General features: G+C 41.9%; 2 protein-coding genes across 2 annotated transcripts in view; both read left to right on the forward strand.

Moving 5' to 3' along the window:
* LOC310947408 (NACHT and WD repeat domain-containing protein 2-like) overlaps positions 1 to 7,463 on the forward strand; it is a gene marked incomplete at both ends in the record, with an annotated part of 9,980 nt that extends 2,517 nt beyond the window's left edge. Inside the window, 5 exons of the mRNA XM_083914198.1 lie at positions 5 to 141; positions 769 to 1,119; positions 1,207 to 1,308; positions 2,915 to 3,560; positions 4,288 to 7,463. Coding sequence (XP_083770324.1) covers positions 5 to 141; positions 769 to 1,119; positions 1,207 to 1,308; positions 2,915 to 3,560; positions 4,288 to 7,463 — 4,412 coding nt within the window. The remainder of the gene's footprint in view (positions 1 to 4; positions 142 to 768; positions 1,120 to 1,206; positions 1,309 to 2,914; positions 3,561 to 4,287) is intronic.
* Positions 7,464 to 8,941: 1,478 nt separating this feature from the next.
* On the forward strand, positions 8,942 to 18,884 carry LOC310947409 (putative E3 ubiquitin-protein ligase HERC4; the record flags this gene model as incomplete). The annotated part of the gene is made up of 23 exons (XM_083914199.1): positions 8,942 to 9,182; positions 10,010 to 10,160; positions 10,266 to 10,342; positions 11,085 to 11,312; positions 12,199 to 12,290; positions 12,386 to 12,513; positions 12,709 to 12,863; positions 12,971 to 13,029; positions 13,226 to 13,317; positions 13,433 to 13,492; positions 13,628 to 13,724; positions 13,931 to 14,102; positions 14,262 to 14,413; positions 14,624 to 14,743; positions 14,833 to 14,931; positions 15,121 to 15,300; positions 15,761 to 15,901; positions 16,264 to 16,430; positions 17,018 to 17,084; positions 17,189 to 17,259; positions 17,587 to 17,770; positions 18,387 to 18,489; positions 18,619 to 18,884. The coding sequence occupies 23 exons, from the start codon at positions 8,942 to 8,944 to the stop codon at positions 18,852 to 18,854; spliced, it is 3,072 nt and encodes a 1,023-aa protein (XP_083770325.1). The 3' UTR covers positions 18,855 to 18,884.
* Between the last annotated feature and the right edge of the window lie 768 nt (positions 18,885 to 19,652).

Consider the following 19,652-nt stretch of genomic DNA (forward strand, 5'->3'; position numbering starts at 1 on the left):
CCAGCCCTCGACGCAGATCTGCGATTTGCTCTGGACAGCCGTCCAGATAATGATATCATCAGACGCTGCCTGGTTTACATCCACAGGGTAATCAACGCAGAAGGGGAGAGACAGAAGAGACAGCTTCAGCAACAGACAGAGGTAAGCACAGACACGCACACACACTCACACGCACACGCACACACACACACACACACACACACACACACACACACACACACACACACACACACACACACACACACACACTGTATTGTGAATCACTGGCAAAATTACTTTTTCCACACTTTTTTCCTTGTTTTCTTAGTTTTTGAAAGAAAAACATTGCTCTAAAGCTGGACATTAGGGCTCATTTACAGAAACCATATCTTTAATTTGTTTCACAGATTTTTTAGAAATGTTTATAATAAGTTTACATGGGACGTTAACTTTAGCTAATAAATCAACTCTGTAAACTAAAGTTGACATCTAAGATATCAGGTAAAGGTCATAAGAGAAGCCTAACACAAGCCATGGCTCCATTAACGTGGGGAACTTGCAAAATGACTGCTCTCTAAGCCTTTTATTTAAGTTAAGTATTAGTTCCTGACAGAGAAACATGTGTCTACAGAAACATAGAGATGTGATGAAATATCTCTTTCATATGTATAGGTTTTTATAAATGATGGTTCATTTTTGTTGCATAGCAAACATACCTTAATATGAAATATTGGTTGTATTAAATGAGCCACAGAAACTGACTCTTTCCTTTATATCTTGTATTTTTAGGCTGCTGCCTTTGACCTAAGGACAACACCCACTGATGGACAGTTATTGTCAGAGCTGTGTGACAACTTCCTCCCCGGTCTTATCACTTCCTCACAGCTTCTGGTCTACACCGTGGCCACAGAGTGTGACCGTTGCCATGGTTACACAACAGCCAGGAGACGGGGCTACGCCGAGTCTCTGTGCCAGCAGGTGTACTCTGACCTTGTGGGCTTGATTGACAGCCCGAGCATCTTAGACAGCAGTGAAGGCTCTAAGCTCGGTGATGCTTTGGCCAGAGAGCAGGCAGAGCAAGAGGAGCTGTGTGACGTCTTGTCACGATTTTATGACAACATTCGGCCAGAGGAGGAAAAGGTCAGGATGGAGGCATTTTTTCTGGATGGTTACTAAACATAAGAATATTCAAATATTTCACTCCAGTTTCCTTTTCATTTGCTGTAGGTCAGAGCTTATGTGGAGCAGAGTGAACAACAGTTCCCACTAGTATTGACAGGGGGACCATGTACTGGGAAGATGGTTCTGCTGGCACACTGCGCTCAACAGGTTAGTGGCCTGAAGTGAAATGTGAAACTCTATATTAGATGTGAAGTCCCTTTACTCCTAACCAATTTAAAATCCAAACAATAATATCGAATCAATGAGGATCGAACCCTGGCCACTGCGTTGAGGACTTCTAGCCTCATTACATGGCACCCGCCCAGTGTTAGCCAAGTCCGGCTGTTAGCGACTCTCCCAGATTTCTCCATTAATAGTTGTTACACGGGAAAAACTCTCTCAATGACTTATTTGATGTTTGTAAGTGCTGAAAAAGACCATGGGATGATTTTAAACTGGAATTACACTTAAAGGACACTTGATGATATATGCTGGAGCATTTATTGACACTCAATCCAGGAGAATATTCAGCTTTTAGGGCTCTCAATCTTTTGGCTCAGTGAGAGTGGTGAGTGAATCAACTCACTGCAGTCGGGTGTGCCAAACTGATTGGCTTTGATTAAGCCCAGGGGTGGGGAGTTTTCATATTCCCTGAGTCTCCAGTGCTCTGTGCTGACTCATTATCACCATCAGAGGTAGTGAGAGGTTCTCCCTGTTGTCAGTGTATCTTCAAACACTAACTCAGAATTTTGTGTGTATTTGTTGTCAATTGCCTGTCTCCTAGTGTATACTAAGAGTGCTGGAGAGTTTGTTGTGACTCTAGCCTTTTGGTTTATTAAAGGTCTCCCAAGCAGCCTGTGCCTTTAGTTTTGTGTCAGCAGCTCAGCAGCGGTGGTTTAGTTTATCACCTTAGTGCTTTATTTTAAAAATGTGCCTCTACGTGCACCTAGAGCTTGTTTGTTTTGCAAAAATCCACCGTGCCCGTATGCACTGACGAGCACTCGATGGGAGGGAGCGGAGGAGCTCGGTGGTAGTGGAGGGGCGTGAGAGTTGTAAACATTTGAAATTTGACTGAGTCAACTCAATCTGCCAGAATTACCGACTGCAGCTCTAGAGGAAGCCTGCTGGGGCTCTATACAGCTTCTTTGTTTTTTCTCCCCTTTCCGATTTATCGCTATTGCAATTTTGTGGTTATCCCCCTGGGATAACTTTGAGACCCTCCTGGGTACCCACCTGGGTACCCCCCCTGCCTTTAAGCAGTACAAGTCAACAACTGTGTAGCGTTGTTCTTTCTGGAAGACTATTTAAACTCTTTACTCTATTTATTATTGGAGTCTAGACACATGATATGCATACCAAATTCACATTGCAGTTATCCCAGGACACATTCAGCACATTCTAAGGTCAGGCAGTCCGTCAATTTGACCATCCAGGATGAGAGTTCACTTCTGTCATGTGCGTGTGTGTATCTTCTGTTTCTGGGGTATTCTGTATGTGTGAAAAGTGTGTGTCCTTGAGAGAGAGGCAGAGTGGTTTCTTATCAATGCAGCTGTTCTCCGGTCATACACAGGTTGTGACCGACTGCTGTTAAGTTAGCCACTGGTGTGATCGCAATGCAAGATGGTTTCTAGTTACCCCTGTGACTAAATGTTATTCAAAACAGGAGAAATAAAAGCGAACAAGACATTAACATTGTGAGACAGTGATACATATCTGTACTACATGATCTTGATAACATGTAGAGCGTGTTTTTTACCTCTGTTTCTCCCCACAGATAAAGTCTTGGCTACCAGACTGTGATCCTGTGGTGATCACTTATTTTTGCAACCTGTCAATCAACCCTTCCCCGAGGCACCTGTTGTCGAGCCTGTGTTATCAAATTGGCGGTAGATATAACAGCAAGTCTTCCTCTGAACAGAATCCCAGAGAACCGGATGATGCTAGCTGTAGCCCAACACCCAAAGTTTGTCTTTCTGAGCTTAAAGAGCACTTCTCATCCCTCCTGTCCTCCACACCCTCTACCAAACAACCTCTGGTTCTAATCCTTGATGGCCTGGATCACTTTGAAAACAACTTTGGACATCACATCATGGAGAGCCTCTCGTGCCCCCTTCCTCCCAGCGTCAAACTCATCCTCGCAGTCTCCTCCAACCAAACACAAGTCCTGCAAGCCATCAACCCACAAAGAAGTCCACCTCAGTGTTTGTCGGGGGGCAGTGAGAAGGAGCCAGGATATGTGCATGTTCAGCTGGGATTGGTGGACAGAAAACAGCGTGCAAAGATGTTGGCGTCACTGCTGAGCAGTTCAGGGAGGAGAGTGACATCAGGGCAACAGGCGCTGGTGAACCAGGCGCTGAGTTCTTGTTGTCTGACTCTCTACGCTCGACTGCTGCAGCTACACACCTCGCTCTGGCACTCTGGTACGACTAATAAAGTAAACAGACGGATTCATTCTTAACGGATGAGGCTTTTATATTTCTAAGAGACAACAAATCCTGTGAAAAAAACAAAACCAACAATGCTTTATACCATCTCTAAATACTTTCCAACCTCCCTACCCTGTATGTGCTGCTCAGCCCCAAACCCAGTCTTTCATCTAAAGTTATACATTTTCATTCTTGATTCTGATTGGTCAATTACAGTATTTTATAGTTTGTTATTTCTGAATAGTCATTATTACGAATGAAGCCCCTTACTTAAAAATGAGTCACACATTTAAAGGCTAAATATTTTCCTCAAACAGCTAGCATATATACAAACAGGGGCAAATAGTGCAGTTGTTGTTGTTGCATTTTGCGTGCAGAAGAGGCCCAAGTGGGTACTACAGCACTCTGATGTAATAATTTTTTATTGCATTATGACATATGAGGTGACATTTGCATTTACTAGGTTTTCATATTACATTTTCAAATGCATTAAGACAGTTGTCACCATAATGCAACACACTTCCTGGCACGCAAGTAGGATTTTTTACTATAATTAGAGCTTCACGAAATGCTTTTACATTTCAAACAATTAATCAATTTATATATCTGTCAGGGGAAATCATATAAAACCCAGTTCCAGTAAAATGTAATCCTGGCCTCAACACAGTCTGATTACATTGCATTCCTCACCTTCTGTCCCTTTTTCTTCTCCCCTCATCAGATTCAGATGTGGATGAGTCGTCCCTCCCCGATGGCGTCCATTCGTCCATTTCTGTGCTGCTGGATCACCTCTCGCAGAAACATGGCTCCTCAATCGTGACTCGTGCTGTCTCCTACCTCACCCTCTCCAGGACAGGGCTCACTGAGGCAGAGCTTGCCGATCTGCTGTCCAGTGATAATGAAGTGCTGACTGAATATATTCGTCAGGATGAGAGTCCTCCCTCCAGTATGAGAGTCCCACAAATCGATGTGGAGAGACTTCTCTTGGATTTGAGGAGGTTTCTCATTAGAAGGACAGTTGCAGGGTCACAAGTTTTGTTCTGGGTGAGCAGGCATTTCAACCTGGTGGTGGCTAAAAGGTGTTTAGGCACTCGTGAGGTGAGGAGAGAGATTCATTCGGCGATGGCGGACTATTTCTGTGGCCGATGGGCTTGTGGAGGTGCAAAACCACTTCTTGCAAAGCAGAAATCTGGAATAAATAAGGACACCGCCCAAATGGAAGTATACATAGACAGGCAGCAATCCAGCCAGCCGTTTTTATTCGCCGCTTCATTCAAAGAGGTCGGCCAAGTGAACTTGAGAAAGGTCTTAGAATTGCCGTATCACTTGCAAGAAAGTGACAAATGGGGGGAGTTTGAGCACGGGCTGTTAATGTCTTTCAGTTTTCACCAGGCTATGGTTCAAGCAGGACTCCTGGGAGATTTGGTAGCCATGTTGGAGGGAAAAGAGGGGTCACCCCACTTCCATTGGTCGAGGGAAAGAGCACTCCTAACAAGCATATTGAAGTCTCGTGCTTGTTTACTGCAGAGCTCACCACTGAAGCTGCCTTCAGTGCTGGAGACAAGCCTCCTCCCTTATCTGGAGGTTTTTCCGGCACTCAGAGATTATGCCAGTGAGATCAGACAGGAGAGGAGGAGTAGAGGATTAGGAGTTGTGCTTTGCCCTGCACCATCTTCCGTTACCTCCATTCAGTGTTTCAAGTATGATGCCAAAACTAAGGACGTCTCTGTTATAGAAGTAGCTGGGACAGAGTGCGGGATTGTAGCCGAGGTCATGGACGATGGCACGGCTTTGATTTGGAAAGGCTGCGGGTGTGACGTTGTCAAACTATCACTGAGCTATGAGCAGAAAGAGGTGAAGTTTGCAGGAGTGAAGAGCAGTGGCCAATTCATGCTGCTTTCCACACAATGCGTCAAGCTATTGTCCTGGGATGTGACAGGCCCAGAAATGTTTCTGCAGATTATCGATGCTTTCAAGACAGAGTCGAGCCAAAATAGAGCAAGTAAAGTTGAAGGGTTTGTTGCATGTCAGAAAAAGTTATTCCTGTGGTGGAAAGATGAGAGTTTTGTGAGTGTGTTTGATGTCTCCAGTGAGACCTTGACTCATTTCCAGTGTCAGAGCTGCGTGACCTGTTTGGTTTGCTCCTCTAATGGCTTTTACATGTACTGTGGGCAGGAGGAAGGCACAGTGTCCATATTTGACACCAACACCGGCAGCCTCCTCCGTACTTGTTCAAACCCAAACCACAATGCGGTTACATCAATGATCCTGTGTGAAGATAAGTGGGAAATGGCATGTGTTGACAGGACAGGGAGTGTCACACTATGGGATGTGGCAGCCAAAAGAAACCTACCCAGAATCGTCACAGGAAGCCTCACTGGGAACAAATCTAATAACATCCTCAATATAGATTACTCACATGAAATCAACACTTTATTGGTGTGTCAATCTCACCAGGTAGCACTGTGGGATACGTGTGACTGGGAGCTACAGGACCAGTTCTTGGCTCCGCAGGGGATGACCTTCACTCAAGCTGTGCTCTCCCAGGATGGCCACCTTTTCCTGGCTTTGTTAGACACCTGCCCTCTCGTCTTGGTGTGGAGGGTCAGCACAGGGGAGTGTGTTCTCTCCTTAGAAATAAACAAAATGCCTCGTAAACTATTCAGAATGGGCTCAGGTGTCGTTTGTGTCTCTCTTGATGGCTGCCTGACAGTGTGGGACTCTGGGATGATAGACGCTGCAGGTACAGCTCTGAAAATGAGGAGTGGAGTGAAAGAAGTGGTGGTTGAACGAACAGGAGAGTGGTTCTACACTTCTGATGGGGCAGATACGGTGTGGAGATGGAGATTAGAAACAGGACTTCCACATGCTTACTTCCTACATAATGGTCCTGTGGAAAAACTGCGTCTTTCTCTGGATAACATCCACCTTGTGACACTGTCGGCAGGTGAAATATACGTTTGGCAGACAGAGACGGGTCAGAACATCCTGCGTATGAGTGGCAGCAGAGCCACAGACGTCCTGATCACCCCCAACAGTAACTTTGGAGTGAGTATTTCTGAGCGAGGGTTGTCTCGTGTTTGGAAGCTGGCAAACGGGAGCATTGTGTGCAACATACACCCGTACCTATCTGACGCCCAGGTGTCGCTCGAGAGCACCTTTCTAATTGGCCTCCGGCGTGGAGACCTGCTAGCTGCCAGTCTGTGGTCGGGCTTAATCAGCAAGCGTTTCTCCTGCGCAGAAAGCTCAGAGCGTGTTGTTGCTTTCCACACACTTTCAGAGCACCCAGACTTTGTGATGGTGATGGCCACCTCAGGGTCAGTGTACACCTGGAAAGTAGCAGAGGAGACGCTGTGCAGGCACTTCCAGCTACCTTATAGGTTTCACTGTCAGCCACAAGACTTCCAAATGTCCTCTGATGGGAGCTGTGCTCTGCTGTCCACCGATAATGAGGCCATCAACCTTTTGGACTTATCTCAGGTCAGACTGTGCTCATTCAAAGCTGAGGGTCCTGTCATTAAAGTTTGTTTGGATAAAACTGGATGCTATGCTGCCTGCGTATCCCGCCCCACCAACACTACCACCCTTGAGAAAAACTGCGTCTGTTATCTGCATGCGGGGCCCGTCCTCACAGTCGTACGACTCGCAGACGGAGAAAGAATAGGAAGTGTGTGCCTGGCTAAGAATCCGTTGACTCTGGTCGCGTGTGAGCGGCAGTGTGTGTTTGTGGGATTTGAGGATGGGTCTGTAGGTGTGTATTCAATTTTAGATGTCACGATCAACGGGAAGAAGTCCGTCAGGTGGGGAGAGAGTTGGAGTGGTTGGTTAAAGCACTGCCCCTTTGACAGAGCATTCAGCTGGTTACCACTTGCAACCCCCAATATTACATGGCTGTAATATTTTTTCTGACCCTGACAAATGTAACAGCACAAATTGACTATATGCATGTATTGAAATAAAAGTACCGCATGTGTTTCCATTTGTTTCAGTTTCAGCTTCAGTCCATGATGATGATGATGATGATGATGATGGTGATAATAATAGCCTACACGTCACTGCAGAAACATTCACCCAGCACATAAGTTTCATTTCTGTGAAAGTGAGCAGTTTGAGTCATGCATGTGTTGTTAACACACTTTGACACATTTATCTGTAATCATAAAAAGGATTTAACTCATCATTTTATGCCTTATTTATATCCAGGCATGGGTGTAGTACAACATTCTGAATCCATGTACATAGACATTCTCTATCTACATCCATGGCCATTCATTCTAGCTTCTCCCTGTATTCTACTTAGTTCCCTTTTCCCTATACATACATATATATATATATATATATATATATATATATATATATATATATATACACATACAGTATATATTATTCTATATCTGTTCTGATTAAAAATAAATGACAACCCCACATTTTGGATTTATGTTGAATTTCTGTCCTGTTGTGGATGTGGATCAGTTCAACCTAAACATAAAAATCACGCCTGTTCTTATTGCAGATGTGTTAATTTGTATTTTACGCCTTTTGAAAGATAGTCATCTTTTAAACACATCTATTGCTCTCATGCTGCGTTCCCTGCTTCTCGGTAAGCTCGTAAATTACAGTACTATCTCGAGTTCTAGCGTTCATCCTATTGGTTGTGCATTGCTTGCCTTTAGTCGAGAGTAAATGACAAATTGTACCTAGTTACAATCTTACTCATGGTGTTACATATTTTAACTAGACTATACCCAGAGGCGGATTAATGCACAGGCTGGCCTAGGCTGCAGCCTAGGAGCCCCAGGTGTGCAGGGGCTCTGGATTGGCAAGACTATTTTAAATGTTTTTAATTTACCTCACCGGGAAAAAAACTTGCCTCCTATTAAGGCCCATTGAAACAAAAAACATTTAGGCACTGATTGGATAGATATGTGACACATTTACCCAATCAGCTGCCATTATGTGCCTGGGTTCATGAGGTCAGTTTTGTTGTCAAGTGATGCTTCACTCACTGTAACTACACAGTACAGCGGCAAAATGTCATGAAGGAAATGTGATAGCGGAGCATGAAAAAGAAAAGCACAACGACTGAAAGAACAACAGTCCAAGATCTACGAAAGACAGTCTTTCAAGGTTGCGGACTCTTCTTCTGTTCTAGTGGGTTTTCTTCTGATAAAGCATGATTAATAGTGCGGGGACCCCAAACAAACAGTAGCCTAGGGGCCCCTGACCACCTTAATCCGCTACTGCCTATACCCGCGTCACATTTGCAGAATGAGTGACATTTCCCATTGTGATTCTGATATCTCCGACCGCACATGAAGGCAGCACAAAGGGAGCAAAAGCGCAGCCACTGGTGCAGTTAGTAAACACATCGGATGATGAGTTCAGGTGGAGACATGGTGCAGCAGCTGTACTGTTGGGGGGACAGCTCCAGTGGACAGTTCGGTCCGGAGAAAGCACTCAGTCCGGCGGCCTGGACTGTCCCCGGGGTCATAACGGACATCTGCTGCGGGGATCAGCACACTTTATTCCTCACCAAGGATGGAGGCGTTTTATCATGTGGACACAACTCACGGGGACAACTTGGGCGAAAGAAACGTAAAGATGGGAAGACAACAGGTAGGCTGTGGAGAATGGTCGACATAACAAGTAAACATTCAGCCTTATAAATAATAACCCTGTTCAGCTATACAATTAAAAAAAGTTTTTTTAATTGTATATGATTGTTAAATGCAATGCAGGATTATTTTATTTTTGTTGGTTCTTCTCCACACTGGTCTTTCAAGATAGTCTAATGTTATTGTGGGAGGAATGGATTGCTTCCGTCCAGAGCTATAAAATCCACGCAGGTTCATGATCGTGTTTACAGTAGGTGGTAACCCAAGATTTCCGAAAATGTCTTTGAGTTTTCGCAAATCTAGGGTTACCATCTAGACACGACCGAGGTTACTAACAGAGTCATGTTTCACTTTCGTTTCTCTCTTGTCAGTGAAGGCAACGAAAGTTACCCAGCACTTATGTAACGCGTAAGTGGGAAAGTCGGACAGTGATGCATTCCATGTTTGGATATGCGGCTAATTGTGGTGGTAGAAGAAGTATTTAGATTATTTAGTTAAGGTAACCCACAAGGTATCACAATGTATTTAACACCTGCCTTCAAGATGGCAGACACTGTAATGATTATAATGTCATTAAATTATCACAAAAAAATATGCTGAAATTATTGGATTATTGATGCATTCACTTATGGATGAATGAAAAAACTCAAGTAAAGTATTTGAGTGGAGTTACTTTCCACCATTATCAATTAGCACTGTCTAAGCACTTTTTAATCTCGGAAAACAGTTTAAACAGTTTCGGCTGAATAGTATAGTGTTGCATGTAAGTCAGATGTTTAGATGTGTGTTGTTACACTTTGTGATTCACTCTCTGTCATTCTGCATAAGGTCGTGTGGAGGGGCTGGGCAATGTGGTGTGGATGGCGTGCGGTCAGGACCACTGTCTGGCTGTGTGTGCATCTGGACAGGTGTTCTCCTGGGGGGCAGGAGGGGATGGACAGCTAGGGATCTTTCCAAATCTACCCTGCAAAAGGCCAAGGCAAGATCTCAGTCTGTGGATTGTATGAATAAAATGCATATGTATCACTGAAGGAAAAGTAGAAAGAAGAAAAGCTTATTTAATTATTTTCTCATTAACATGCAGTCAGGTGCCGATACCACTGCAAATACCAGTGACTCAAGTTGCTTGTGGAAACTCCCACTCCCTGGCACTGACTAAAGGTGAGAAGACAATGAACACTCATATGGAACCGGGCCAGTTCTAGGACCGGCTTGTAATCTTTAGTTTTGTGTAATGTAGTAATTATTGTTTCGATTTTCATATCTCACTATATCTTTCTGCCAAATCCAGTCTTCCTATTCCCTGCAGGCATGATAAAGTACAAAGTAAATGTTCCTTAAAGTGTGATTCAGGCACAAAATCGTCCCATGGTCTTTTTCTGCAATTACCTACATCAACTTTCTTTGGGATTGCATTTGGTCATCGAGTTGAATGGACATTACTATGAGAGGAGCTGGTACTGGAGCCAGTTGGTTAGTCTTTCAAAACACCTTTTTAATAAACTCCAGGTTCACTAACTACGTTGTTGGTGCTTTGTTTTATGTGTAGGGACTCTTATTATGCTACTGCAGAGGGTTGGTGATAATTTTTGGTGTCATTTTAATGCCTTCACCTTACTGCCCCGAGCTAATCAGTGTTAACCACGTCCGGCCGTTACCGACTCTCCAGGATTTCTCGGTTAATAGTTTATACACAAAAAACTGTCTCGATGGCTTATTTGATGTATGTAAGTGCCGAAAAAGACCACGGGATGATTTTACGCCGGAATTACACTTTAATGTAGCTGGAGCTCCAAGAAAACACAGCTGCAACATTTCAGCGAAAAAATGCTTAGAGCATCCTGACAAATACGTAGCGGATTAATAATTAAATAATTTCTTATTATTATTTCCCACTTCGCAGGAGGCGATGTCTTCTCATGGGGTTTGAACAGTCATGGTCAGCTGGGTCAGGGGAAGGAGGTGGCGGCGAAGTATGTACCAGATCTGGTGTGTGCTCTGACCGGTGTTGCGGTGTCCCAGATTTCAGCCGGAGCGTCCCACTCTATGTTCCTCACGCTCCCAGGCCTGGTCTACTGCTGTGGGGCCAATAAATCTGGCCAGCTGGGGCTCAACAGGGTGGATGAGAAGGGTACACATACTTAAACTCAGTCACAAACTCACTTTGCTCACACTTAGGCAGATTGTCCATTGAAGTGGAGTTCAATGGTCAAACCAATCTACGGGCGGAGAGAGTAACAGATGCTGCGATCTTAACGCTTACACCCACTGCATGCAATGACCGTTATGGCTGCAGTTTTATCTTGTTGTTCACCTGTTCCCACTTTCCTTATCAGCCCTAAAGATATTTAACCAGCCACTTTTCACTCACTCCTTGCCAGATCGGGATTGTTACTCTGCACCTTTGTGCTCAAGTCTCTGTTACCTTTTATCCTGAATGCTGGTACCCTGTATCCGTCCACCTGCCCCATTCTTGCATTTCTGTGGCCTCCATACTACATCTGTCAAGTAAACTTATTTAATTAAATCCTTGAACTCACAGTCTGACTGCATTGTCTGTGTTTGGATCCTCCGGGTCCTTCCCGTGTTGCTCTGGTCAAAACTTTTTGACATCTGTTTAATAAAAAAAAAATGATGCTGAATTACCATTTCCAAGGAACTTATGAGCACATTGCTGGTATACACAAGATTTAAGGTGATGCTTTTCCATCATTTTTCTGTGGAGAAACTCAGTTTTACAGATGTGTCAATTAAATCAACTTATTGATTCGTCGACAAAAGAGCGAAGGTGCGGAAAAAAAACATTTGCTTCCGGTGGCAGAGCAAATATGTGTGGAGTTCAACTTGACCAGCGCAAAATTTGCGTGCGACCATGCTCTTAGTCGACTAAGAATTGCTTTAATTGACGACAGCCCTACCATGTTGTGAATCAATTTTCTACCTATGTAGCCAAAATTACAGACCTCCTTGCTTAATATAAGAACTCATATGTTCCATTTCCTGTCATCTTTTAACAGGTAGGTTCAACATATGTATGGTACCTGCCCTCAGACCTCTGGGTGTCTCCTCCATAAGCTGTGGAGAGGCACACTCTGCTGTGTTAACAAGGGTACAGAATCTTCTGGCTTCACCAACTCATTAATTATCACGTTTTAAAGATAATTGCAGTCTTCTTATGAGTCTGTGTGACGCTGTGATTTCTAGGATGGTGACGTTTTCACATTTGGAGAGGGAAGCCATGGCCAGCTCGGTCACAACTCGCCCGCTGATGAAATGAGACCCAGATTGGTTGACGGTCTGGGCAGATCTGCCTCTCAGATTTCATGTGGCAGGTAACAATTGGGAGGGTGCTTGTGTGAAACACTGAAACTGTGTTCTGATTTAGGGAATGCTTACTAAGTTTTGGCATCATAAAATCATGCTTACAATAACTTTGCAAATCTCTGACTTTACGAAACTATGTAGCTTTATGAAATACTTAGTTTTGAGTTTCTCAATACATTCACAATTTGTTTCTTGTCTCCCAGACGTCACACATTGGTGTTGGGCACCTCTGGCCAGCTGTGGGCTTTTGGCAATGGGGCCAAAGGTCAAATTGGAAATGGACGACCAGAAGACAGTCTGATTCCGACCCTGGTACAATTTCCATGGACCACTGACAGTGCAGCAGCCATACCAACGGGTGTGTATCAGTGTGTTGTTTAATCATCCCAGAAAATGCATGTTAGTTAGATTTAAAAGACATTTGTAATTGTGTTTTTTTATTGTTTTTTGTTTTGTTTGTTTGAGCAGGCTTGAAAATATCGGCTGGGTGGAACACAAACTTCACTTACACTTCACCTACACAGGTAATGGGTTCACCTTTTTAAAGACTCGATTTGTTTTTTTTATAAAATTGGTGTAAAACAGATTAAAACAGTTTACTGTCCACTTCTGTCAAACTTGTTCTGAATCATTTTAATTTTAAATTTAATATAAGTTTAATAGTGTAAAGTTCTTTACGCTGGCTGGTTTTAAAGTAAAGTCCAATGTCTGTCTTTCAAGAGCTTGGACCGAGGACAGATAACTGGGCGGCTTAATGAGGGAAAACTGCAAAAATGGCTGTCAATGAAACATGGCAATGCAGAGGCAAAGAGGTCATTTTCTTCATAATTTTATTATGGTTGTAAATATATAAGTGCACATATGAAATCTCAGTCTCATAAGCAGTAACCACAGTGTTCGTAAGGCTCCTTTTTGTCTATTCAACAGAGAAATTTCTTCAATGTTTCTGACGAGTTCAAGTCTTGTTGCAAGTTTCACAAAAGCTGAGTGAGTCCATTTGTGTTGTTTGACAGGAAAACCAGTTATATTGTTAAGATAATGAGTGTACGCTTCAGAATTAAAAGATAATCTGAATGCCAGTAGCTTACATTGACACTACCGCTTTATTTTAATGCTTTTCAGTGGGCCTCCATTGGACGCAGATGCCTTAACGGTGGACCTTGAGGCGGCTAGCAGAGCTTTTGACCAGCTGCTGGCAATACCATGGATCAAACAATCAGTGAAGAGCATACATTCAATAATTTTCATGCATCAATCAGATCATTTATTCTTTTACTTGAGATATAAATTGACTGAGAAAACTTGTGATGTTGAGTCGTGACCTACAGACATTTTGTACAGTGGCCGCTGATTTATTAATTTACAGACAAATGCATGCTGTGTGAAACATTGCCATGTTTTCTCATAGATTTGTTTTCCATGCAGGTAAACCTTGAAGTCCTGATTAAATGGCTTTGCGCCTCATCAGCTGCCCTAAAATCACCAGAGATTCTCCTGATTCTGCTGACATGTCCCCTTCTCCAAGAGGAGTCTAATGTCATGAACGGGGCGTTGCCGTTGGCTGTCGTCATTGCAGATCAGAATGAGAAAACTCTAAGTAAATAACCACATCAAACTTTATTTAAAGTCTTTTTTGTCACAGGAGATGTAATAATCCTATTTCAACCACTTTTTTTTTTACTGCTCTTCAATAACTTTAAATTGAAAAATAGTCAAAAGTCAGGATTGAATGTACTGAGCGTTTTTTGTTCTACAGGACGCTGGTGGTCGTCCCTGACACCCTCCATACTAATGAAGCACATCCTCGTGTTCAAAACGGCCTTGGCCTTCATGCTAAGAAATGGCCTCTTGGCAACTCACAACCCAGGAATCAAATTCCTGCTGGAGGCCCTCAAGCTGCTCTACAAAGTCAGTGCTGTGTGTTTTTATTTCAATCATCAGTGTGATTAGTGACGGATCTATTGTTTTTTTTAAAATTTGGGATTGAAGATGAATATTTTATCCCTGTATCCTAATGAATACAGATTTTGACAGCGGATCTATATTGAGAATGAAAATATATCTAGTGTCTAACTTTTTTTGTGTACTGTATATTGATGTACTGTATTTTTTTCATAGGCAAACAAAGCTGGAAAGTCCTACAAAGTCCCACTCAGCACTTTTTACGTAGAGGAAATCAGTGGTAGTGTGGAGCCAGCCACGGACGTCAATCTTTGGTTGCAATTTTCTAAAATGGAGGTAAAAACATGCAGTACAGCATACATAATGTTGCAGAGGAGCAATCTGTAATATTTGTCCTGAACACACGATCATTTTTTTTTTTTAAGGATGACATCTACACACCCGCCATATTCTGCCGATACCCATTCCTGTTCACTTTGGTTCGCAAGGTGGCAGTCTTTAACGTCCTGGCCTATATCCTGAAGGTACAGTATGTATTGAAAATAGATAAACATTAAAGTTTACATTAACTGCATAACACAACCTCAATTTTTTCTTAATTTGGGAATGAATTATAAAAAATATATCTCTCATGTAATGTATAATTTGATTTAAATAACTTTCCATCTGTGAGTTGAGTTGTGAATTGTTTAAAAAAGGATGTGTCCTTACAGGGAGCGGCACGCTTGGTTCATGAAATAGCTTTGAGGTGTCCTGATGAGTTGTGGGCAAACCCACCGAACTCTGCCCCGGCCCCGGTCTTCCAGCTAACTCTGCGGCCAACTCACCTTGTTGAAGACACCTTCAGACAGCTCGGTGCAGCCGACCACTGCGCCTTCAAAAGAGAGCTTTTGGTAAACATGACATCGACCCTTTGTCAGCTTTTATCTTCCATAAACTTATGGGATTCACAGGAGACAACAAATGGTTAAAATCATAGCAGAAGGGGCAGAGATATTTGAAGATTTAGTCCCTTCGACAACAGTGTATCCCTAAGCTTCCCACAATTCAACTTTCTAGCATCTTTTCCATTGCCTCATTAGAACACTTAACTGTAAAAACCATTTAGTGTCTATTGGGCTAAATGTCATGCATGGTAAAAATGGAAAAAATCGAACGTTAAAAATATGCAGAAATGCCTTGCCAGAATTGGTAATCATACATTTAGAAGTGTCTGTTTGATTGAATCCCTTTACAAACCCATTTGTAAAAAGCGCAAGAGGGATTTGGGAGAAGTCATGCTTGAATATTAATTATTAGATTTGATGATTCAGTTTGTGTTCAAGGACAAAAGTATTATTCTATCCGTTCTAGGTGAAATTTGTGGATGACAATAAGGTGATGAATGTCAACAAAAGGGACTTCTTCCTGTATGTGTTTGATGAGCTCATGGCTCCCAAGTCTGAAATGTTCATGTACAATGACACCGATACTCTGGCCTGGTTCCCTCCCAAGGTAAGTCCAATAAACTTAAAGAGAAAACCACGTTTTAAACTCTTGCATATACTCATCTTTTTGTAAGCACTAGAAAAAAAAATCTCTCGACTTGATTGAATAAGCCTATTTGTGGCTACACAATACTTTCAAAACATTTATGAATGTAACAGACAAGTGAGCTAACTACTACAACAGTGTGAAGAAAATAATGATAAATGTAAAACTCTGCTTTTATCTGATGTCTGTTGCACTTTTTGTCTTTTTTCTTTACATTTACTAAGTTAAAGCAACATATACTGTGCATTTGATCATCCTGTGAAAACTTGGGGTCGTTATTGAATCGTACCAAATCCTTATCAAGTTTTTCATCCACCAAACAGGCAAAAGTGGAGGAGAAGACTTACTTCCTGTTTGGCGTTCTGTGTGGCCTGGCTCTCTACAACCACAACATTGTCTATATGCCCTTCCCACTGGTTCTCTTCAAGAAGCTGCTTAGAGTCAAACCCTCCCTGGATGACATGAAGGAGTTTGACCCTGTCATGGCAGAGTAAGATTAAAAATATATATTTTTTTGTTGTATTGCTCTTCCAAGCTAGCCTGGACACAAACCAAACTCGTGTTTCATTTGTTGTGGCAGAGAGGTCTGGCCCCTCGCCCATACAGACAGATTTCCAGCGTCTCAATATTGTACTGACCAATCACAACCGCTTATCTCATGTGGGGCAGATTAAAGATGATTTAAGATGATGACTGACAGCGTCACCTTAATTTGAGAAAGTTTGTGACCCAACAGCTATTGTTTTCCACTGATCAAGATCTGCCATTTTGTTGCTGTGACTGGTTGTAGGTCATGTTTCATTACTGTGATTGGTTGTAGGTCTATCCAATTTACACCCAGAAGCATTTTGCTCTTCAAGCATTGATGACGCCCGTTGGAAATCAAAAATGAACTGAGAGGTCTAATCACATCTGTTATTACACTGGTAATGCCAGGCTAGTTTCAAACTACACCTATTCTTGGTGAACAGAGGTGTATGCAGAAAGTCATACAGTACAGTCAGTTTTGATGGATTTGATTTAAACAAACAACGCAGTTGTGTTAAATTGATCTCTTGGTATATTCACTGTCTTCAGGTCTTGGCGGTGCATGTTGGAGGACTACACTCCTGATCAAATCAAAAGCATGGAGACTCCTTTCATTGTAGGTTTACACAGTCAGAACGGTTGACAGTTTTATTTCATACTTGAACTCTGTTGCTTACCCATGTTGCTGCAATATTTAGATATGACTGTAATTCATTACAGGTGCCCTGGGGTGGTGAGGAAGTTGAACTCGATCCGACAGAAACTGGAAAAATTGTCACAGCGTCGAACAAGTACGTTTATGCAGAGTTGCTGTATGAAATGATCTGAACAGTTTTTTTTTTATTTACTCCCAGCAGCACAGATAAGGCTCTACCTCAACCTTTAAGCTTGTATTATTTTTGTCATTCTGTGTCTCTGTAAATCATCTCAGTGTGTGCTGTTGAGGTAAAAGTACAACAGTTATCTGGTATTCAAAATTTAACGTAGAGTCGCTCTATATAATTATATAGAGAAGATTTTTGTCAACAAAGACTTGCAGTGACGAGGTGAACATCTCTTGACAGTGTCAGCACTCAATCGAAGCTACATGTGTATTTTTAAAATATTTTTCTTGATAGAAAAGAGTTTGTAGACGCCTGTGTCAATCATGCCTTCAACAAATCAGTGGAGGGAGTGTTCGAAGCGTTCAAGAGAGGGTTCTTCAAGGTGTGCGAGATGGACGTGGTGGAGTTCTTCCAGCCAGAGGAGTTGCAGGCAGTGACGGTGGGCCAGGAAAACTACGACTGGGAGGTGTTCAAGAAGGTCTGCTGAAAACAAGGAGAGCTTTTGACACTTGAATCTTGATGAGAATCAGAAATGTAGATACTGAGATGTCTCTCTTTATTTTAAATTCAGGATTTTATATTAACTTGTGTCATAAGATTAAGAATTTTAAACAAGAATACAGTACCAAAAATCTTTTAATTAAATTTTAGTTATGTCGTGAGTGAACTATTTTTAAATCTTGACATGATTTTCTCACCATCACCACCAAAAGAACGACTTGGGTGTTTGTGGACGGATTACCCTTTTAAAGCAATACTGTAACATAACAAACATACTGTAGAAAATCTAATGAAAAACTATTTCTTTCAAAATGATTCTGCAGTAATTGTAAATTACAGTATATATATGAGTGTTGGAAGAATTGGTTCACAAGTCACACAGATTTGAAACATCTGGTTTACTCTTTGAAAATACATTTTATAAGCTTTTGAATGTAAAAACTTAAAAGCAGCCACTAACTGCTGTATAGCTGTCAGATAAATGTACTGGAGTAAAACATAGACTGTTCCCTATGAATTGTAGTGCAGTAAAAAGTGGCATAAAAGTTAAGTACATGCACATTTAAATTATACTCTTATACTTTTCCAAACAGAATGCAGTTTATGAAGGAGAGTACCATGAGAGCCATCCAAACATCGTGACCTTCTGGGAGGTTTTCGAGAGTCTGACGGAGGAGGATAAGATAAAGTTCTTTCGTAAGTATTCAAAGTGATTCCGCTCATTATCATTTATCAAGTTTGACTTTACAGTGGAGTGGTACTATCTCTATGGAGAACTATGTAGTTTTCTTTTAATTCACCTTAAAATGCTGTTTTTGTCTGCAGTGTTCATCACAGGCTGCAAACGTGTACCCTTCCTGGGTATGGAGAGCATCAAAATGAGAGTCACCGTCTTGCCCAATGCCACTGAGATCCATTTACCAGAAGCCCTCACCTGCCACTATCTGTTACTGCTTCCCATCTACCAGAGATACCCAGTGGAGAGGACAATGCAGACCAGGCTTCTCCAGGCTATAAATAACAAGAGAATCTACCGGAAGAAAGAAGACACTACAGACTAAAGTCATCTGCATACACTTCTTGCTTTCTGTTAGTTCGGGGCTTTTTGGTCTCTAGCCTGCCAAATGTAATGTTATATTTGTTCTGTTCTGTCCTATATTAGTTTAATTAGGTTATAAAGGAACATGTTCTGTCATTTAGTTTGTTTTGATGCCACATGCATGTGTTAAATGTGGGAGTCTTGTTTGATAAGGTTTTCTTATATTGAGGAAGTGGACTACAATGTCAGTGGTATTTAACTATTACAAAGAGAAGTTAGTTAGAACTAGTGTTTCTGCATATTCATTTAGCTTTGGTGAGTCACAAACAAAACTAAACAGATAGGAATGATTCAAAAAAAATAAATACACCCTGACACATCACATACAGGACCATTGTTTGGATATTGGGCCAAAGCTTCCAAACCTTTATCCCCTTAAGTAAATATAAAGTATTCAGTTATCTGGCCTCTTCTTAGGTCCACTCTGGTTTGAATACCTTTCTTTATGACACTGTTTTATAACATTCTTAGCATTAAGTACTCTTTCTGTTCCTGTTATACAAGCTTGAATTTTAAGTTAACATTTTGTTTGTGTGACAAAAGGAGAGGCAACATTAAAATGTGTGTAAATTGAGAAAATTGGTTGTTTTTTTGCCCTCTGTAGCTTAATAACGTGCTAAATAAATGCATCTCTCTTCAATACTGGCTTGCAGTTTATTATTAATGCAATAATAATTTATATTGTTTTTTGTAAACCATATGCTAGATATCTTGTCATATCTAGGGCCTGGTTTATTTCATTTCCTAGTGGACTGTGTTA

The sequence above is a fragment of the Echiichthys vipera genome (assembly GCF_963691815.1).
Source record: "Echiichthys vipera genome assembly, chromosome: 5".
NCBI lineage: Eukaryota > Metazoa > Chordata > Actinopteri > Perciformes > Trachinidae > Echiichthys > Echiichthys vipera.